This window comes from Marmota monax, unplaced genomic scaffold (assembly GCF_021218885.2).
Source record: "Marmota monax isolate L192 unplaced genomic scaffold, Marmota_monax_Labrador192_F-V1.1 WCK01_AAM20220418_F8-fsc00390, whole genome shotgun sequence".
Lineage (NCBI taxonomy): Eukaryota > Metazoa > Chordata > Mammalia > Rodentia > Sciuridae > Marmota > Marmota monax.
The window spans coordinates 131,363-152,049 of NW_026693450.1; the positions used below are offsets into that span (position 1 = coordinate 131,363).

The 20,687-nt window shown below is 37.7% G+C and overlaps 1 protein-coding gene and 1 long non-coding RNA gene across 8 annotated transcripts in view; one reads left to right on the top strand and one right to left on the bottom strand.

Annotated features, from left to right (window-relative positions):
• LOC124101538 (dynein axonemal heavy chain 6) overlaps window positions 1-20,687 on the top strand; it is a 173,709-nt gene that overhangs the window by 127,883 nt on the left and 25,139 nt on the right. For 5 of the 7 annotated variants that reach the window (XR_009228040.1, XM_046457552.2, XM_058583396.1 and 2 more), the window contains 10 exons: window positions 2,524-2,684; window positions 2,919-3,007; window positions 3,768-3,914; window positions 5,841-5,979; window positions 6,975-7,094; window positions 7,947-8,068; window positions 13,636-13,765; window positions 15,979-16,106; window positions 19,753-19,938; window positions 20,429-20,501. Coding sequence is in view for 6 of the 7 variants with exons in the window: in XM_046457552.2 (XP_046313508.1) it covers window positions 2,524-2,684; window positions 2,919-3,007; window positions 3,768-3,914; window positions 5,841-5,979; window positions 6,975-7,094; window positions 7,947-8,068; window positions 13,636-13,765; window positions 15,979-16,106; window positions 19,753-19,938; window positions 20,429-20,501 (1,295 nt within the window). In the remaining variant the exon portion in view is untranslated. Of the gene's footprint in view, window positions 1-2,523; window positions 2,685-2,918; window positions 3,008-3,767; window positions 3,915-5,840; window positions 5,980-6,974; window positions 7,095-7,946; window positions 8,069-13,635; window positions 13,766-15,978; window positions 16,107-19,752; window positions 19,939-20,428; window positions 20,502-20,687 lie in introns of those variants that run through there. The other 2 variants (XM_046457550.2, XM_046457553.2) reach the window with 2 other exon arrangements.
• The window catches only part of LOC124101536 (uncharacterized), an 85,897-nt gene continuing 75,458 nt past the window's right edge, over window positions 10,249-20,687 (bottom strand). The window contains exons 5-7 of the long non-coding RNA XR_009228041.1: window positions 17,255-17,331; window positions 13,665-13,786; window positions 10,249-13,102 (exon numbers count right to left, since the gene is read on the bottom strand). This is a non-coding gene — a long non-coding RNA (uncharacterized LOC124101536). The remainder of the gene's footprint in view (window positions 13,103-13,664; window positions 13,787-17,254; window positions 17,332-20,687) is intronic.

Here is a 20,687-nt window from a genome sequence, read left to right on the forward strand (position 1 = left end):
TCATAATGGGGGTGTGGCATGGGAGGACTAGATGAACTCTAGATAGAGCAAAGGGGAGGGAGAAAAAGGGAGGAGGCATGAGGGTAGGAAAGAGGAATGAGATGGACATCATTACCCTAAGTACATGTATGGAGACACAAATAGTGTGACTCTACTTTGTGTACAACCAGAGATATGAAAATTTGTGCTCTATATGTATAATATGAATTGTAATGCATTCTCCTGTCATATATAACCAATTAGAATAAAAATGTTTTTGAAGCATTGTGAAAAATAACCAACAAACAAATAACTCAAATATTCAAGAATGAATAGTTAATAAATTGTAGTCTAAGAGCACCCTAGAATATTATGCAACAATGAAAAATGCATCGACTATAATAACACACAATAACATGAATGAATCTTTAAAAACATAATGTTGAAGGGAGAAGATGGAACTAGGAGGAAACCGGATTTCTCCTCACTCAGTAACCCTAGATGCAAGCATCAGGAATACTGTGAGATGGGTGAAAGAGGGATTTCATTTAAACTCAATACTGGACAGACAGAGTGCCTGAAGAAACATCAAAATCCTACCAACAAAGAAAAGCTCAGGAATAGATGGATTCTCAGCCCAGTTCTACCAAACCTTTAAAGAACTAATAACAATCCTCCTCAAATCATTCCATTAAATAGAATAATATTCCAAATTCATAATATGAAGCTAGTATTACCCTGATGACAAAAACAGAAAAAGGCACATCAAAGAAAGAAAATTTCAGACTAATATTCTTAATGAACATAGATACAAATATTCTTAATGAAATTAGCAAATTACATACAAAAACACATTAAAAAGACAGTGCGCCATGACCAAGTGAGTTTCTTCCCAAGTATGCAAGGTTGGTTAAACATACAAAAATCAAAAAACGTAATTCAAAAAACGTAATTCAATACATCAATCGATGGAAAGTCAAAAATCACATGATTATCTCAATAGATGCAGAAAAAGCATTTGATAAAATGCAGCATCCATTCATATTTAAAACACTAGAAAAGTAGGGATAGAAACAATATACCGCAACATTGTAAAAGCTATAAACAACAAACCCAAGGCCAGCATCATTCTAAATGAAGAAAAAAGTGAAAACATGCCCCCTAAAACCTGGAACAAGATAAGGATGCCCACTTTTACCATTTCAATTCAACATTGTTATTGTCAGAGCAATTAGGCAAACATTGTAATTGTCAGAGAAATTAGGCAAAAGAAAGAAATTAAAAGGATACAAATAGTAAAATAAAAGCTCAAACTAGTTCAACTTTGTAATGACATGATCTTTTATTTAGAAGACCCAAAAAATTTCACCAGAAAAGTTCTATAACTCATAAATGAATTCTGCAAAGTAGCAGGCTACAAAATTAACAACCATAAATCATTGCATTCCTGTACTCCAATGATGAATTAGCTGAATGTGAAATTAGGAAAATCATCCCATTCACAATAGCCTCAAAAAATATATAAAATACCTGGGAAATCTAACGAAAAAGGCAAAAGACTTCTACAATGAAAATTACAGAACATTAAAAAAAGAAATTTAAGAAGAACTTAGAAGGTGGAAAGATCTCCCATGTTGTCAGATAGGAAATCAAAATGGCCATACTACCCAAAGTGCTATTCCATTCAATGCAATCTCCATTAAAATTCCAATTTTCAAAATTCTTCATAGAAACAGAAGCAGCAGGCATGAAATTTATTTGGAAAAATAAGAGACCCAGAATAGCCAAAGCAATCCTCAGCAAGAAAAGCGAAGCAGGAGGAGGCATCACAATTTTGGACCTTAAATTGTACTAGAGAACTATAGTAACAAAAACAGCATAATACTGGCATCAAAACAGACATGAAGAGCAATAGAATAGAACAGACACAGAGACAAGCCCACATCAATACAGTTATCTCATACTAGACAAAGGTGCCAAAAACATACATTAGAGAAAAGATAGCCTCTTCAACAAATGGTGCTGGGAAAACTAGACTATGGTCCTTGTCCTTGCCCCAGTGAAATTGACTGATGGGGCCAGGAAATGAGGGGCTATTTAGGAAAGGTGGCTTGGTAACCAGTGAAGGCCAGTGATTCTCCAAAGGAGCAGTTCCTCACCTTGATAGATAACACTGATAAAAGTGATTTCCAAGACTAATTACATATTTATCATGTTCCCAAAACCTGAGACCCCTAAAAAAGAGCTCTGGATATCCTAGGATCATTGGTGGTGCTCTTGGTTCTGTACTTCTTTTATTTTATAAATATTAATTTTCTTTCTTTGGCCTAAGTCTGTTTTACTATTGTTTTTGACCACTCCATATGAAATATATTTCAAATTCAAGCAGTCTCCCATAATGGTAATATGAAACAGAAGTGATCCAGTGGACGATCCCATTAACTTGGCATTTGAAGACTATCATAGCATATTTACATTTTTAAAATATCTGCATTGCTTTAAAATAGTATAACACAGTCTCTTTTTTGTTGTTGTTCAATTCAGAGTGCAGTCAATTTCACTAGGACAAGGACAAGGACCCATTGCTGAGAAAATGATCAAGGATGCAATGAAATCAGGAAACTGGGTATTTTTGCAAAACTGCCATCTTGCTGTTTCTTGGATGTTAGCCATGGAAGAGCTAATTAAATCCTTCATAGATCCAAGTATGTTGAGCACATACATTTGCATAATAATACCATTTTATCAAGTTCTTAGAGTAGATCTTTATTGTAGGCATTGTGTTTGCTCTTATTATAGATAAGAAATTTGAGTACTAGGCAGGTTCAGTTAAGTTACACAACTAGGATTCAAAAAACAGTCTTATTTCTTATTAAAAAAAAGTACTACTACAAGCTAAACATTTTCCTTTTTTGTTGTTTTGTCTTTGTTTTAAATAGCTCATGCTATCAAGGACACTTTTCGACTTTTTCTAAGCTCTATGCCTAGTACTACATTTCCTGTTACAGTTCTTCAGAATTCTGTCAAGGTAATGTATGCACATGGTTGGAATGGGAATGGTTGGTGTTCATTTAGGAGCTCCATGGAGCTCAGACCTTGCACAGAACCACATTGAAGTTTATGTGGTCAGGGTGAGAAGGTGGATATCCATATCCTTTCAACTGATAGGCAGGTGGAGGAAATTAGGTCGCAAGACAGTGACTATCTTTGCATCTTCTAGTCCTGTTTGTCATTCAATTCTTCCAGCTCTTACCCTTCAAAAGAAAATGTTAAGTGTACAGTGATAACAACACATCCTGTCCCACAGGAATGGGAATGTTTCAGCATTTGAGAAAAAGGCCTTCAGGTGTTATAGCTGCTGAATTTCAGTGCAGGAAGTTTCCAATATGTGGGAAGGAATGAGGAATAAGAGGTTCTTCTTTCCTCCCTGCCCTATGTTATGGGACAAAGTCTGGAATGATGTCATATTTTGAGATAACTGAAAAATCCAATGGAGAAAGTCTTAGCATGCTTTTTGGCCCATGTTTAGAAAAATGAGCACCAAATGGAAGTGTCTAAGGCTCTTATGCAGACGCTTCCAATGTTATAGATCTGAGGACCCCGCCAGGCCCTATTCTCTCCTGGACTGTGGCTGAACAAGATACGAAGTAGACTTGCACATTCCAGGAAGGCCCTTGTGGGAAAGTTAGCTAGATCATCTCAGTGTCTTCAGTCTATGTGTATTATTCAGAAATAATGCAAGTCTATAAAATCACCCTCTCTTCTGGATATGTTCTATCTTAATCCAGGTAACCAATGAGCCTCCCAAAGGGTTACGTGCAAATATCAGGCGAGCATTTACTGAAATGACACCTTCATTTTTCGAAGAAAATATCCTTGGAAGAAAATGGAGACAGATGATATTTGGCCTTTGTTTCTTTCATGCAATTATTCAGGTATATTCGATTCTGCTTTTTAATAGCAACAAAGATGTGTACTATCTTCTAAATAAATAAGTACTAAAAAAAATAAGTGAAAGCTTACGAATGGCACTGTGAAGCACTAAGGACCCTATTCTGGATTTGAACCCAAGTTCTTTTAATTCAACTAGTGATCTATATACTCAGTTTGCATGAGTATCTCACAGCTATACTGGCTCCCACCTACATGCTATATGCCCACAGAACACCATCATCTAAATCAATGGAGTAGGGCCAACTCAACAAATACAAAACTGATCTCCTCAATTCAACCTCACACTCAAAATCTGCTTTCCCTCCTGTTTTAGTCAGCTTTTTACCTGCTGTGACTAAAGGATCTGACCAGAACAACTATAGAGGAGAAAAAGTTTATTTGAAGGCTCATGGTTTCAGAAGTCTTAGTCCATAGAAGTTCAACACCATTCCTCAGGGCTCCCGGTGAGGCTGAATATCATGGCAGAAGAGTGTGGGTGGAGGGAAGCATCTCCATCACTGAAAGCAGCAAGCAGAGAGAGAGAGAGAGCAAGTCCACTCTCAAGATACAGAATGTATACCCCATAGATACACCCCAATTTCCACCTTCTCCAGCCATACCCTACCACTACCAGTTAATCCCATCAGGGATTAATTCACTGATTGGGTTAAGACTCTTACAACCCAATCATTTCTCCTCTGAACCTTCTTGCATTGCCTTGAGCTTTTGGAAGACACCTCACATCTAAACCATAACACCTCCAGTCTCTAATTCTGAAATCAATGGTTCCATTCTCTCAATTAGTGACAACCAGAACTTCAGGATTATTTTTATTCTTCCTCTTCACCCATATATTTTTGTCAACCATCAAGACCTCCGTGTTAATTTTACAATAATTTCACTTTTACGTGTTCCTTTGAGTGGACTCACCAACCTAGTGGCCTCCTCTCCACGTATTACTGAAGCCCCAAGTCCCCCAAAAGATGACCCTCAACCCAGAAACAGTCTCCTTCCCCTGATCCAGACTCTGCTTGGTATGGTATTCATATCTGTGACCTTGTGCTCTAATTCTGACTCTCCAACTATGAATCATTGGGTGGTGTCTTGATTAGACTGGCATCCTGGTCTTCAACTGTGTGTGTTCTATAGAAAGAGAATCAGTAAAGAAAAAAAGAAGATTAAAGGTGCAAGATATGGGATAGATAAACAAAAGGGTCCTAGAAGAGGTCTGAGAAATTGGAAATCAGAGGCTCTGGCTATCAGGAGCTCTTTTGCTGTTCCACTAATAAAAAGATGATGCTAAGATGAGGAGGTAGTTTAAGAGTAGTGAAAATTTGAGATCAAGAGGAAGGAACTTGGGACCAATAATTGTTAGTTTAGAATTAAGAAATTAAGGTAGGATAAGAAAATAGCAAAGAGGGAGGGATATCATAAAACAAAGATTATGATTATGTGTACCATTTTCTTTTTAAACATCACCATGGAGAAGACAGTATGTAATAAGCATAATATGGTATGACAGAAAGCCCTGAATAAAACTCCTTATAAGAGTAGGGAATAGTTCTCTCTCACCAGATATATAATTATAGCATCAGTATTTTTATGCCAAAAGACTCTAAATAAGATTATTTTTCCTATTCTGACAGGGAAATATTTTATTTTGCCCTGAAAAACAGATTTTAAAAAAAAAGATCTGATGAATTTCTAGTAATAACAAATTTTCTGTAGTAAATATGCAGAGGGTCCAGTATTAAAGAAGATGTGATCCTCCTCTTTGGTGAAAGCCTGGTTAAAGTTGAACTGCATGACTTTAATTGATTTTGCAGTGTAGGAATGCCCAGTTTTAATATTCGCCTTTTCTTTTTCACTATTTTAAACATAATTAATTTTATCAAATTTTATTTCAGACTATTTATTTTCTATTCTAGGAGAGAAAGAAGTTTGGGCCCCTTGGATGGAATATATGCTATGAATTTAATGACAGTGATAGGGAATGTGCTCTACTGAACCTCAACCTTTATTGCCAAGATGGGAAGATTCCCTGGGATGCACTGATTTACATTACTGGTCAGTATGTCCATGTGGCCAGGGCATCCATCTGTGGACCACAGAGTTGTTGATTCACCCCTACTTGACCCTTATGAAGATGGGGTCCTCCCCCAGTGTTTAGTGGTGATAATGATGCCTCTTGAAATTCTCTCTGTGAATTTAAGATTGTGATAAGCATATCATGAAGAATATTTACACATAGAAAATTGAAAAGATGTTTTCCCCAATAACAATAGTATGGAAAACACATTGCTCTTAATTCATGCCAGGCTCTATTGTAAGCATTTCTCATGAATTAGTAAATTAAATCCTCACAGCAGCACTATTAGTATCATGGGTGAAAACCTTGCAGGAGCACTTCAATGATGACTGGTGACTTACAGCAATGAATCTGGAATTTTCCAAGGAATTATATCAGCATTAGATATCATTCCAGTATGGTTCCTTCCTACTCATGATTTTGGGATGACAATGAAGCATACTGAAAGTAGCTTCTCTGTGGACAGAGAGAGTATAAAATAAGTTTTAATTCCCCCTATCATAATTTATGTGAGGCAAGTTCTCTATGTCATCATGGATCTCTTTCCTCCCAAGCTTGTCAGCAACAATTTATAAAGTATGTATAGAGTTTAAATGACTTGTTACAAATGTTTGGTTCCATTTTATTTGTGGACCCTGAGTGGAAGCACTGTTTCATGCAAAGTGTGTATATTTTAGAATGTTACAGTCAAGGAAGAGATATGACTCAAAATGAATATTTTTGAAGCAAAACAAGAAAAAGGAAAAAGTATGTAAATAGAGATCAGTGACTTTAGCTTTTTTGGAAAAAGCAAAATTACTAGGATAATATACATGTACTAGATTTTTTTCTGATTTATTCTTTTTTGAGGGGGTGGTGGGAGGAAATTTTGATGTGCTTTTTCCATTTTAAGTACCAAATAAACCTATTATAATTAAGCTATGTTTGTCAATTTAAAAAAATAATATATTTAAAAATGCAAACTCCTTTTCAGGTGAAATTACTTATGGAGGTAGAGTTACAGACACATGGGATCAAAGATGCCTTCGTACTGTCTTGAAAAGATTTTTTTCTCCAGAAACATTACAAGATAGTTATCAATATTCTGAATCAGGTGAATGACATTTGAATTTTTTTCTCAAGAAGCCATTGACAGCATCTTTCAGTTTTCCACCCAGGGGACCTCTGTGTCTAATCCTTGCAACTCAGTCCATTCCCACACTTGATACCTTCAAAGCCAGTTTGATAGTAAAAACACAAATATATATATTTTACAGTAAATACTTTGAATTATTTCTGTATTAAAATTGATTTTATTATGTCTAAATATGTTTTCAAAGTTATAGTTTAGAATATTTTGGATGTAATTAAAGAAAATTTCCAATATGGCAAGTTTAATTTAAAAAACAGATCTATGAATTGGTCACCAAGGGTCAAAAAGCAAGTAAATTAATTGTCTTAATCCCCTTGGAGGGAGCAATCTGATTAGGACAGTAAGCTCATAAAAGCTTCTACCACTGAGAAGTAAATCATTGATTACATTCAAGTTGTATGTTGTCATCACTAGGAAAATTTGAGTAACACTACGTTTCAATGTTTTGCATTTGCTTTGAGAAATTAGAGAAGATCATCATTGTTTATCAAACAGAATGTGAAAGTATTTCTAACACAAGCATAAATTTGGAGCTCTTAAAGAGGCATACCTTTCAGCACTGTGTCCCTGGATTCTCAGAGTATTTAAACATTCTGAAGGAGACATCCTGAAAAGTTAAGACACTAAACTGATGCTCAACGTGTCAATAAATAGTAACAAAACTAGACACATCAATGAAAGCAAGGAGATTTAGAAAAGACAATCTCCTTTTCACAAGAGAAGATATCATCTGAATGAGGCAGTGAAAAACCAAAGTTGGCAATGCAGAGTCAGTTTTTTTAAGACATGTTTTCCTTCTGTTTTTAATAACAGGCATATACTTTGCACCATTGGCTGATAACTTACAAGAATTTAAGGACTACATTGAAAATCTGCCTTTGATAGATGACCCAGAAATTTTTGGAATGCATGAAAATGCCAACCTGGCTTACCAGGTATGTGGCCTTTAACTGAAAACATTTATTTATTTTGTATATACAAATTCAAAACATCAATTGTCACCTCACTAGCTTTGTGACTTATAAAATATCATTAAGTAAGTAAGTAATTGTTTCACCTTATATTCAACAGTAGTTCCAATTTAGACAGCTCTCTCTGGATCCTTTACAGAATTCTAAGATTATATATTTTTCCTATCACCAGCCAACCTCCTCCAATTTCTCTATCCTCAGGCCTCCTGTTTAGTCCATAATTGTTTTAGTTAGCTTTTTCATTGCTGTGACCAAAAGACCTAATAATAACAACAAAGAAGAGCAAAAGTTTACTTTAGCTCTCAGTTTCAGATGTTCAGTTCATAGTTGGCTAACTCCATGGTTCTGGGCCTGAGGTGAGGCAGTACATCACTGTGAAAGGGTGTGGTAGAGGAAGGCATCTCAGGACATGACAACCAGGAAGCACAAAGACAGCTCCACTCACCAAAGACAAAATATAAACCCTAAAGACACAACCCCAGCAACCTACTTCCTTCAGCGACACTCTATCTGCCTATAGCGGCCACCCAATTAACCTGCTATGAGGATCCACTGATCATGTTACACTTCTAATAATCTAATCATTTTACTTCTGAAAATTTTTGTGTGGTCTCACACGTGAACTTTTTGGGGGACACATAACAATAATCTACCTATTCACAGTCACCAGAACATGGGAATTCAGATAATAATATAGTCCTTTCTCTACTGCCCTTCTCCCTCCATACTGGGTGTTTTTATCACATGTTATACAAAGGCTTGAATCTCTACATGATTAAATGATAAAAGTCCAGAAATATATTTAAAAATTCAAACTCTTCTTTAAGTGAAATTATATATCATACTTTGTACATGGTTAGAACATAATAGTATAGTTGCAAGTGCTCATATAGCGGTAAGTCCAAAGAACAAAACAACAGTGGAACCTCCACAGAGAGCACAAAAGGGTCATTGTTTTGACACCTGATTTTATGTCCTCTACCAGTGAAATTTTTTTTTTTTGCTTTGCCTTTCAGCAAGGAGTTAGAATAATGCATCATGTTTTTCCTTATCTTATTTTCAGGAGAAAAAAACTGGTAGCAAAACCTACTATCAATATATTTCCCCCGTCTGGTTGTTTGCTGTGGAAGGGGAAAGGAAGCGTGAGGTTAAAAAGGGAGGGTATAACCAGACTTCAAACTATACTACAGAGCAATAGTAACAAAAACAGCATGGTACTGGTACCAAAACAGGCGGGTGGACCAATGGTACAGAATAGAGGACACAGAAACCAATCCACAAAACTACAACTACCTTATATTTGATAAAGGGGCTAAAAGCATGCAATGGAGGAAGGATAGCATCTTCAACAAATGGTGCTGGGAAAACTGGAAATCCATATGCAACAAAATGAAACTGAATCCCTTTCTCTCGCCATGCACAAAAGTTAATTCAAAATGGATCAAGGAGCTTGATATCAAATCAGAGACACGCCGTCTGATAGAAGAAAAAGTTGGCTACGATCTACATACTGTGGGATCGGGCTCCAAATTCCTCAATAGGACACCCATAGCACAAAAGTTAATAACTAGAATCAACAAATGGGACTTACTCAAACTAAAAAGTTTTTTCTCAGCAAAAGATACAATAAGAGAGGTAAATAGAGAGCCTACATCCTGGGAACAAATCTTTACTCCTCACACTTCAGATAGAGCCCTAATATCCAGAGTATACAAAGAACTCAAAAAATTAGACAATAAGAGAACAAACAACCCAATCAACAAATGGGCCAAGGACCTGAACAGACACTTCTCAGAGGAGGACATACAATCAATCAACAAGTACATGAAAAAATGCTCACCATCTCTAGCAGTCAGAGAAATGCAAATCAAAACCACCATAAGATACCATCTCACTCCAGTTAGATTGGCAGCCATTATGAAGTCAAACAACAACAAGTGCTGGCGAGGATGTGGGGAAAAGGGTACACTTGTACATTGCTGGTGGGACTGCAAATTGGTGCAGCCAATTTGGAAAGCAGTATGGAGATTTCTTGGAAAGCTGGGAATGGAGCCACCATTTGACCCAGCTATTCCCCTTCTCGGTCTATTCCCTAAAGACCTAAAAAGAGCATGCTACAGGGACACTGCTACATCGATGTTCATAGCAGCACAATTCACAATAGCTAGACTGTGGAACCAACCTAGATGCCCTTCAATGGATGAATGGATAAAAAAAATGTGGCATTTATACACAATGGAGTATTACTCTGCATTAAAAAATGACAAACTCATAGAATTTACAGGGAAATGGATGGCATTAGAGCAGATTATGCTAAGTGAAGCTAGCCAATCCCTAAAAAACAAATGCCAAATGTCTTCTTTGATATAAGGAGAGTAACTAAGAACAGAGTAGGGTCGAAGAGCATGAGAAGAAGATTAACATTAAACAGGGATGAGAGGTGGGAGGGAAAGGGAGAGAGAAGGGAAAATGCATGGAAATGGAAGGAGACCCTCAGAGTTATACAAAAGTACATACAAGAGGAAGTGAGGGGAAAGGGAAAAATAATATAAGGGGGACAAACGAATGTCAGTAGAGGGAGCAGAGAGAGAAGAGGGGAGGGGAGGGGGATAGTAGAGGATAGGAAAGGCAGCAGAATACAACAGACACTAGTATGGCAATATGTAAATCAATGGATGTGTAACTGATGTGATCCTGCAATCTGTATATGGGGTAAAAATGGGAGCTCATAACCCACTTGAATCAAATTGTGAAATATGATATATCAAGAACTATGTAATGTTTTGAACAGCCAACAATAAAAAATTAAAAAAAAAAGGGAGGGTATAAGAAGGAAAAAGTGAGCGTGGATATGGTTACGCTAACAGCAGAAAGATAGCACTGTTGGTAGGGGTAAAACTCTTGGAAGAGTGTACCAGAAATGTAGATTTTTGTGTTTTCCATTGGTTTCAGAATGACTGAGAGAGAAGGTATATAGTGGGCTTCCAGGGGTGTTTTTCTATGCAGCCTCCCTTCCTCCATTTTTCTGGATTAATACATGCCCCACCCTAACCTCTTTCTTTGGAGCAACTGCCCCTTCCCCATTGCACAAACTCCTGATAAGACTTCCAACCACTCTCTACCTGAACAGAGGTGGATATGTGACACAGGCCTGGACAAAGGCAGTGAGTGCCCCATCCCTTAGCCACTCTAGCTCATCCAAGGTGTACACATACAACCAAGCTAGGTGAATGACAGTCTTTTCCTGAGACAACATACACAGATACAGGTTGGCAGGAGGGTGCTCTCTTTTCTCTAGAATCATTGGCTAGATGCTATATCTCTGCAGCCATCTGTGACCTTGTCCCTTATACTTCATCTCTTCCTATCAACCACATGCAAGAAGCCCATATTCATTAGGAAAGAATTCTGAGAGCCCTTTAGAGAGGAAACAGTTAAAGCATGAGCAAGAGAGAGTGTTGTTAGATCCATTCATGCCTGTATAGGGGAGGCAAAATTTTATTTCTACACTCTTAGGGTCTAAGAATTAAATTGATATAATATAGATTAACAGGAGAAAAACTTACAATTTAATATAAGCTTTCATTTCATTAAGGAAGCCCCAAAGAACTGGTAAAACCTATATGGCTATGTGTTAGGTTGAACAAAGAGAGGCAATTAATTATAGGAAAGTACCTTAATTATGTTGGGTGGCTAAAGAAGATTAGTATGGTCAAGGTCTGTTTATATAACAAGCTCTTGACAATGAGAATGTTTCTTTTCTCCTGGTACAGGGAGGATATCTTTCATATAAGGAGGTCTTCTGTTTTGTTTTCAGAAAGAAAAGGGGAGATTAGAACGTCCTTCCATCTGCTATTTTCCAAGTGGCCTTTAGTTTATGGCAATCCTTAGGTCAAAGTGGCTTATTTTGGAGTAGCATATTCTGCTACCATTCATCTGAGACTCACATTAGGTTAGGTAATTCTGCCTGTTGCAATCAATAAAGTCTTGGCACAAAATTTATAAATTATTTCTTCTACCCAGCAAGTTACATAGATGCCTATCAGAAACTAATAAAGAGCTGGGAATGGTCAGGGAAGGAGATTGTTCTACACATTCAGAGCATATGTTGGTAGCTGTCGTTCCTGCTGTCTGAGCCCCAGTTTTGCATTATATTGCCAAAATGTCACTTTCTTATAGCTGACTCTGAACAAGGTGAATGTGAAGGGGAAGTAAGTTGTTATGAGAATGAATTATAATGTCCCTATGAATAACAGTCAGATAACAACCAACCAGAAAATCAAGGTTGCTGTCTCAAACATCCAGTTAATACTTGGACATTGGAGACAAGTCAGCTGTATTTATGAGTCACCTAAGGCATCCTGACAGTATCCTCATGCCTGACAAGTAATCTTTTGTTTGTTTTAATACAATAATTTTTTTTAACATTTTTTTATTTTATAAATTTTTATTGGTTCTTTTTTAGTTATATATGACAGCAGAATCCATTTTGATATATTATGCAAGCATGGATTATATCTTATTCTTGTTAAGAGTCCCATTCTTATGGATATACATGGTGGTGGGATTCACTGTGTTGTTTTCATATAGATACATGGGAAAACTATGTCAGATTCATTCTACTATCTTTTCTTTTACTTATCTTCCTGACAAGTAATCTTTTTAAAACTTTATTTATTTATTTTAACTAGGTATATATGACAGCAGAATGCACTTTGACTCATTGTACACAATTACAGCACAACTTTTCATTTCTCTGATTGTACAAGATATAATGTTGTACCATATGTGCAGTCATACATATACCTAGTGTAATAATGTACATCTCATTCCACCATCTTTCCTGACAAGTAATCTTTAGAGCCAGTTGCCATAGAATTCAAATTTCTGCTGAGCAAAGCTGTTCTGTTCTTGAAAAACCATATGGGCCCAGAAATGGAAGGACGCTGTACTGGCCAGCTGCTGGGTCTGTCATTCTGCTGGAGAACTTCCACTTTCCTATAAATGAAGAAGGAAAGGGAAAAGATGATTCTGGGAGCAGGGTTAAAGCCAAAATAGAAGTTTTCTGAGGTTTGCTTTCCAAGCTAAGGAGATTTTTCTTTAATCAGTAGTGCCTTGGGCACTACTCATTCAGTCCACAGTCTCATGGTGATCAATTTGCCACAGAAGGCTAGTGGGGTTTTGTTGCTGTATGTTTGTTTGTTTTTATGAAGAAGGAATTGAAGTACTTTGCCAAGAAGGGTAGTTTGCCTTAGGGAGCCTAAGCTAAAGTTGTAGACAAGATCCAGCTGATCAACAATATACTAGAGAAAGTCAATGAAATGATGTAAAAAATGTAATAAGATAGCTTGTCTTTCTTACTAATCAATGAGCATGAAGATGAAGTAACATGAGATGAATAAACTATAGAGAGCTTAAATTAAATTAAAACTTAAATGTATATTTATTTCCATAAGGTAAGCTATATGTGCTGTAAATTACTTTTTGGGAAATTTGAGTCATCAGTCTTCTCTCTCTTACCATCATTATAGTACAAAGAAACCAACACTTTAATCAATACCATACTTGATGTTCAGCCAAGATCATCTGCTGGTGGACAAGGAAAAAGCAATGATGAAATTGTCCAAGAGCTTGTTTCTTCTGTCTGGACCAGAGTTCCAGGTAATAAATAATTCCTTGCATCTGTATAAAATGGGAATTATAGGAATTAACTCAGATAATTGAGTGGTGAGCAGATGTTCAGACCTCCTTATTACATGGACTTTGCTTTGCCAAGAGAGCTTATCTGACATGGAGTTCTCCACTTACCAACTAGAAACCTACATTTCTTAAACATACAGATGCCAAAAGTATGAAGAGCCAATTCTAGCCCCATGTAACTTTAACCAGACATTGTCCCAAGTTTTCCTTGGCTTCATGAATTCTAAAGTCTCTAGACCTGCCCTGTCCAAGGCAGTACCCACTAGCCACATGTGGCTACTTAAACTGAAACTTAGATTAAACAAATTTAAAATTTAATTCCTCAGTTGCACTATTCACATTTCAAGTGGGCAGCACAGAGGGAAAGCATTTCCATCATCATTCGAAGTTCAATTTAACAGTCCTTTCATTTTTTTCCCCATTCAAGAGAAATGGCTGTCACTTTCACCTTGACTTCTGATGAGTTAAGGAAACTGTCTGAATGATCACAAGAGATCCACCCTCATACTTTGCTTAGAGTGGCCATAATTTATACTCCAAAATTTAGTTGCTCATGGTTGGAAAAGAAATAGGAAAAAGAAAACTGAGGAGGAAAAAAAAACAGTTACTGAGTCCTGACAATACACTTAAGACCTCCAGAAGAAAAGCAACCATGTGACCTCAGAACAAGCCAATTATCTACCCCAAAGGAGCAGGCCTACAAAAAAAATCTACATGGGTAGAGAGTTCTGATGATGTTGAAGTAGAGTCAGTTATTTTGGGAAGCAATTTCTAATCAAATTTAAGATAGAAAGCTACGTGGAAAAGAGATGAATAGACAAATGAATGATTGCAGAGGTCATGAACTTGTTTCACAGAGTCTCATTGACACTAAGGAGGTTTTTCTCTCCAAGTTTCAGGAAACTTATACTTTTACTATGAAAATAATAAGCAGTTCGTCTGCTGAGCCTGAGGTGCAATTGGCTCAACAAAAGAACTGAGGGTTTGGAATTTCTCCTGAAGGGAATAGCAGACAGGGACTACCAGACACATGTAACTGCAATTCTATGGACCCAAGAGATGGGACTAACTATACTACTAGGTTATTTTTTTCTCCAGCAGCCAAATTGTGGGTGCTTAAGAAGGAATTTGATGTACATATTTTGGAGCCCCTTATTTACTCCCACTTTCCTTAAATATGCAAGGAAAATGCAATTCTTCCTTTTTTATAGTTCATGTGGTTCTTCATCTAAGTCTCCATTTGGTGAATTATGAGGGGGAAAAAAAGATCTACTTTTTCTTAATCCTGATGGAGCCATGAACCTATTTAATAATTCCACTAATTCCTTTAAATAATGTTTAGCAACTTGGGATAAATGTTGAGTCTCTCACATCTCTGAGTCTCCCACCACCAAACCCTCCTCTTCTGGATACAATATAGATATGCAGGGAAGAACAAGGCTTACATAACCATAAGGTAGAGGGGAAGACATGGATCCCTGGCCCCTCTAAGCTCTGGAATGCCCCTTGTCTATCATGTAGCTGCTTCAACCTGCAAGCATTTGTCTCTCACTTATCCAAAGCTAGGCACACAATCTCATGCCCTCTAGCCAAGCAACCTCTGGAGAGTCTTTCAGACAAACCCCTCACTCAAGGTAGCAGGAACCACTAAGTCATGCTGGCCTTCTGCTTCTTTCTCTTGTCTCTCAATCCTTCTCCTCATCTCCATAGTCATCCAGAATGAAAAGGAGTAGTCTTTTCTTTACTATCTTCTGTTCATGTCCTACTTACATCAGCACAGTCTCTCTTTATCTTACTTAAGCAATCAAGGACCTATCACTTGTCTCAGAGTCAAAGACCACATACTGGCACAGATAAAAATACCCATGGTGAGAAATAAAATATGCTATTATAATGGTTTTTATGTACACACACACACACACACACACACACTCACTTTTCCTCTGATACACATGAATTTAAGCTTGCATTTCTGTGATTGCTTCTATATAAATGGGTGAATCACCAAAGAGTTATAAATTAAAGAAATGTTGTCACATTTAAGCCATGTGTGTCTGTCTTAAATAATGAAATAAGTTGACTTTAGAAAAAAATGTTAAGCACAGGATACTAGAATGTAATGAGAACAGAAATCAATGATGACTGATCTGAGGAGTCAGCTGTGTATGTTTCAGAAACACTGGAAATGGAGGGTGCTTCTGAGAGCCTTTTCTTTAAAGATCATCAAGGACGCCTGAACTCCTTAACCACCGTTCTTGGCCAGGAAGTGGACCGGTTTAACAATCTACTAAAGTTAATACATGTATGAGAGCTCATCTACATCATTTCTACTGGGTATCAAAACCTTGTAGGGGAACTATATAATATAAGTGATATAAGTGTCCTTAGTGTTTTCAATTCCCATCACTTCACCATTTCCTTTTGGATGTGCTAATAACTCTTCAGATCCAGCTTGTCTATTGAATTTATCCTCCTCTAAAAAGTCTGTATTCCCTTTTTCTAATAATGACTGAGTGATATGTAACATTATAAATTCTTAGTCTCTCCATTATCCTTAGAATTCCACTGACAAACTAGAAATTGATCAGGGGCTTATGTTCTCAATTGAAAGTGAATCAGTACTTGTTTTCACTGTCCACTTTGCATTTAATAATATAATTTTTATGCAAGACAGTGAAAACCAAAGTTTCTCAAAGTGTGGGCTACAGATTGCCTGCACTAGAATCCTCTGTGGTGTGTGTTCAAAATGTGGATTCCTGAAAATGAGCACAGCAGCAGACACAAGGAACCAGCCTGAGCAACATAGCAAGATCTTATTTCAAAAAGAGAGAGAGAGAAGAAAGAAAAGAAAAAAATGTATTCCTAGATCATATTTCAGACCTGCTTAATCAGAATTTCTTCAAGTGTAGGGCCTGGGAATGTGAAGCTTTTCTTTGTTTTCAGTAATGTAGGAATTGAACCCAGGGCCTCCCACATTCTAGGTAAGTGCTCTACCACTGAGCCATACCCCAACCCCATGAGTTTTAAGTAAACTCCCCAGATGATTTCAATTAAAATTTAAATTACAATTAAAATTTGCAAATTGTTAGATCATTTTCCTTGTGTTCACAGATTCATTCCCTCCCCCAACCCACTGTCTCTCTTAAGATTGCCTCTTATTTTATTGATGGCCAAAGGTCTTCCTAATTTCTCTGTGTGTATCTTTGATGAGAAAAGAGAAAATACTATTATAATCCAAGTGTGGACCCTTAACCAGATAGTATTACTATTCAGCAGGGAACCTAACACCTGGCCAATGGGCAGGACTTGGGGATAAGTTGGGGAGAACTGAGATTTTTTTAAAGTCAAAGACCATTTCTGTCCCCTATTGAGAAAAATGTCTCCATTTGTTGCTGCGTGGCTTGACTTGTTAAGTGGGAACTGGATCAGATGAATGTGTGAAGTTCTCACCTTAGGACCATGGCTCTTCAACATGTACATTCCAATGTCAGCCAGTCAGGTGACTAGGTCAGTGTTTAACACCTTTTCTATTGAATGAATAAAGGTACATGTTATGTTACTGTGATAAAACTGTCAATACAGTACAAAACAAGGTAGAAATTCACTTTATTATTCCTTCACACTCCAGAGAAAGCCCTATCTAGGGCAGGTAACTCATTCTGCTTTGTGAGTTCTTCCACGGATAAGCAGGTTGGCTCTTGCAGCCTCAACAGTTAACTTCCATCTTAGGGACTAGATTCCTGCTCCACTAATATCTTTCACCAGCCAGTGAGAAAGAAGAAAGGAAGAGCCAAGGAAAAGCAGTTTCCTTAGAAAATGGTGATCTAGAAATTATATATGTCATTTCTTCTTGTAGTCCATTAGCCAAAACTTGGTAATAGGCTACACCCTAACCGCAAGAGTGGCTGGGAAATATAGTTTCCAGGAGGCTTGTCATGTGCCTAGCCAAAACTAATGGGGTGCTGCTGTTCTAAGGAAGAAAAGGAGATGAGTGCTGCTCATCTTCTGCCTTTTCCAGATTATGATACTTCACCTAATTGAAGATGTCAAAGATGTTACTTCCTCCATAATGTGTTTCTGGAACACCAACACTTCCCTGTACCACCAGATGATTTATAAGCCCTTTTTCAGGGCTCCAAAATTTCAGCTGTCTCTACCATTGTACTTAACAACACTTTTTTTTTTTTTTTTTGTATATTACCCTAGGAATATCACTGCTCCAACAAAAACTTCTTAAAACAGGGAACTGGTGTATTGGTCAATTTTACTTCCTTAGTAACTGACATACTAAATCATCCATAAATATTAGAGTGTACAGTGAATTAATGTGATTTCTAGCCTCAGATCACATTCGGTTACTCCCACCCCTGCATGCTGACCCTGTACGGGATGCCTTCTGCCTCCTGAACTCTGTCCAGTCCTGTCTTGCCCTGGCTTTGTCCCCTTCATCTTACTTTGGGAGCAGCAAGGCAGCACTGTGCTGGAAATCAGAAAAGCCAAGGGAAGGAGGCAGCACTTGGAGGCCTTAAGGGCTGCCAACCTGGAGAGCTTACTTTCCTCTAGACAACTTCAGAACTGTGAGATGGGTCTGGTCCTGGGGGTAAGGACCCCCTCACCCCTGCTGTTGAGGCTTCTAGCTGTAGGGAAAGGGAAGCATTTAAAGTATGCTATGCTTTTTCCCATTTAAAACATATATGTATTAGCTATTTCCTTTGGGCAATATCGTTGCCCCATGGCCTCTGTCTGCCTTAAGCAGGCCTTGAAGGTCCAAGAGTCTTTTCCCTCTATTTTTCTCATTTCATGTTTCTCTTTGCTACCTTCCACTTCTACTCTAAGATAGAGAATTGTCTTGGTCCTTCCTTCCTGCACTCTGTTGCAGATGGTTCTTCAGATCCTAAGACAAATTAATTGGAAGACCCCCCCCCTTTCTTTTCCTCCCATTGCCTCTTGTGTAAAGAGGTGCCAAGAGGAGGGGACCAAACTTAATCTAAGAAGAAATGAAAAGATACTGAGCCTTGTTTCATCCACACATTACCTGTCTCTAGGACCATGTACATTTGATCCTTAGGCCTTATTTTTCATTTAATCAACATAAATTTTGCCTCTAAAGTCTAACTATTATATTTTCTCAAGATATGGCAGTTTTCACAAGCCTGTAACCCAGAAGGGCCATCACCAATCTATGTACTCTGCCTTTGTCATTAGCCAGGTAGCAAATGTCACCCTGTATTCCCTGTGGCTGCCACCAGCCCAGCATCTCCCAGGACCACTGCCTGCTTCTGCCTTTTGTTGAGGAAGAAAGGGTAAAAGAAATGTTTTTTTTTTTTTCATATCCAATTTAAAAAGTTTTTATTATTAAATTTAACACATGTAAGGCAAAGCACATAAAACAACTTAATTAAAAGAAATGTTTTAAGGAAGTGTTTGCAGCACAAAGAGACCCTCTGATATCAGCTTCTATAAATCTTTGGGATTTAGGCACCCCCTAATAAGTCCATTCTATTCATTTCTCAGCTCTCCTATTCCCCTTCTTTCCACTGGACTTTGCTATTAACTACCTAAAATTTCTCCTATCCCCAAGTCACATGTTATAATATATAAAAATGTATGAAATAGTTGGGCAGGTGGCACACTCTTCTGGTCCCAGAAATTTGGGAGGCTTAGGCAGGAGATGGCAAGTTTGAGGCCAGCCTCAATAACTCAGCAACTTTGTGAGACCTTATTTCCAAATAAAAATGACAAGGACTGGGGATGTAGTTCGTGCACTGTAAAACACCCTCAGGTTCAAACCCCAGTATCCCAAAATGATGTATGAAATATTGCAGCCTGACCCAGAAAACAGTGTGCAAAAAGGATGGAAAACAGCCAGTAGGCCCTTTGTGTCATGAATGTCATCTACACTTGATAATTATATCTGTAACAGGACACCAATCTTTCTGTCCTTTTAGACTTCCCTAGATACACTCAACAAAGCCATTGCTGGATTAGTGGTGATGTCTGAAGAAATGGAAAAGGTGTACAACAGTTTCCTTAACAATCAGGTTCCTTCTCTGTGGTCCAACACAGCATATCCATCTCTGAAGCCACTAGGATCATGGGTCAAAGACCTTATTCTGAGGATTGCATTTATGGATGTAAGAAAATTCTCTTCTTTGTAATTTGATAAATCTCATGTGGCCAACCCTAAGGTCCCTGGGAATCTCTGGCTAACAACTATTGAGGGATCATCTAAGCCCAGAGAAGTAGAAACTGCTAGAATGGCATGACTTTGAAAGTTTTGTACTGATTCTATCATTTTCTCTTATGTTCTTAAAACCTCATGTTCAGTTTTAACCCCAGTCCATTCTTGGGGTCTTAGCTGTGCATGGGACCCCACTGTAAGGTACAGAGCAAATCCAACATGGGTCCAAAAAGTCAGATGTGACTTTGTTGCCATCTCCCTCTCATCCATCCCTGTACTAACCAGGTTCTGGGTTTGCAATAGGACTGGTGGATAAGGGAGTAGAGCAGGGCAGGCAGTCAAATGGAGATAACAACTAACTCCTAAGAGGACCTTTCAAATATGTCTTTGATTTAGATGACAAACTCAGAAATAAAGTGCCTAACCATATGTTTCTCCTTCAGTTGTGGCTCAGAAGAGGACAGCCCAAATCCTTCTGGATCTCTGGTTTCTTCTTTCCTCAAGGATTTCTAACAGGTACTGGTGCTTTCCCAAGGAAAATCTCACAGAAAAAGATTTTCATTTTGTTTTGTTTTATACACCGGTTTCTAGGAGCTGGGGAAATGCATGTCTGCTAATGTCCTGAAAATGGAGCTTCCTTGATTATTGGTGCGGGTTTGAGGATGGTGGAAACACCAGATATTCACTAGTAACCTAATTCCT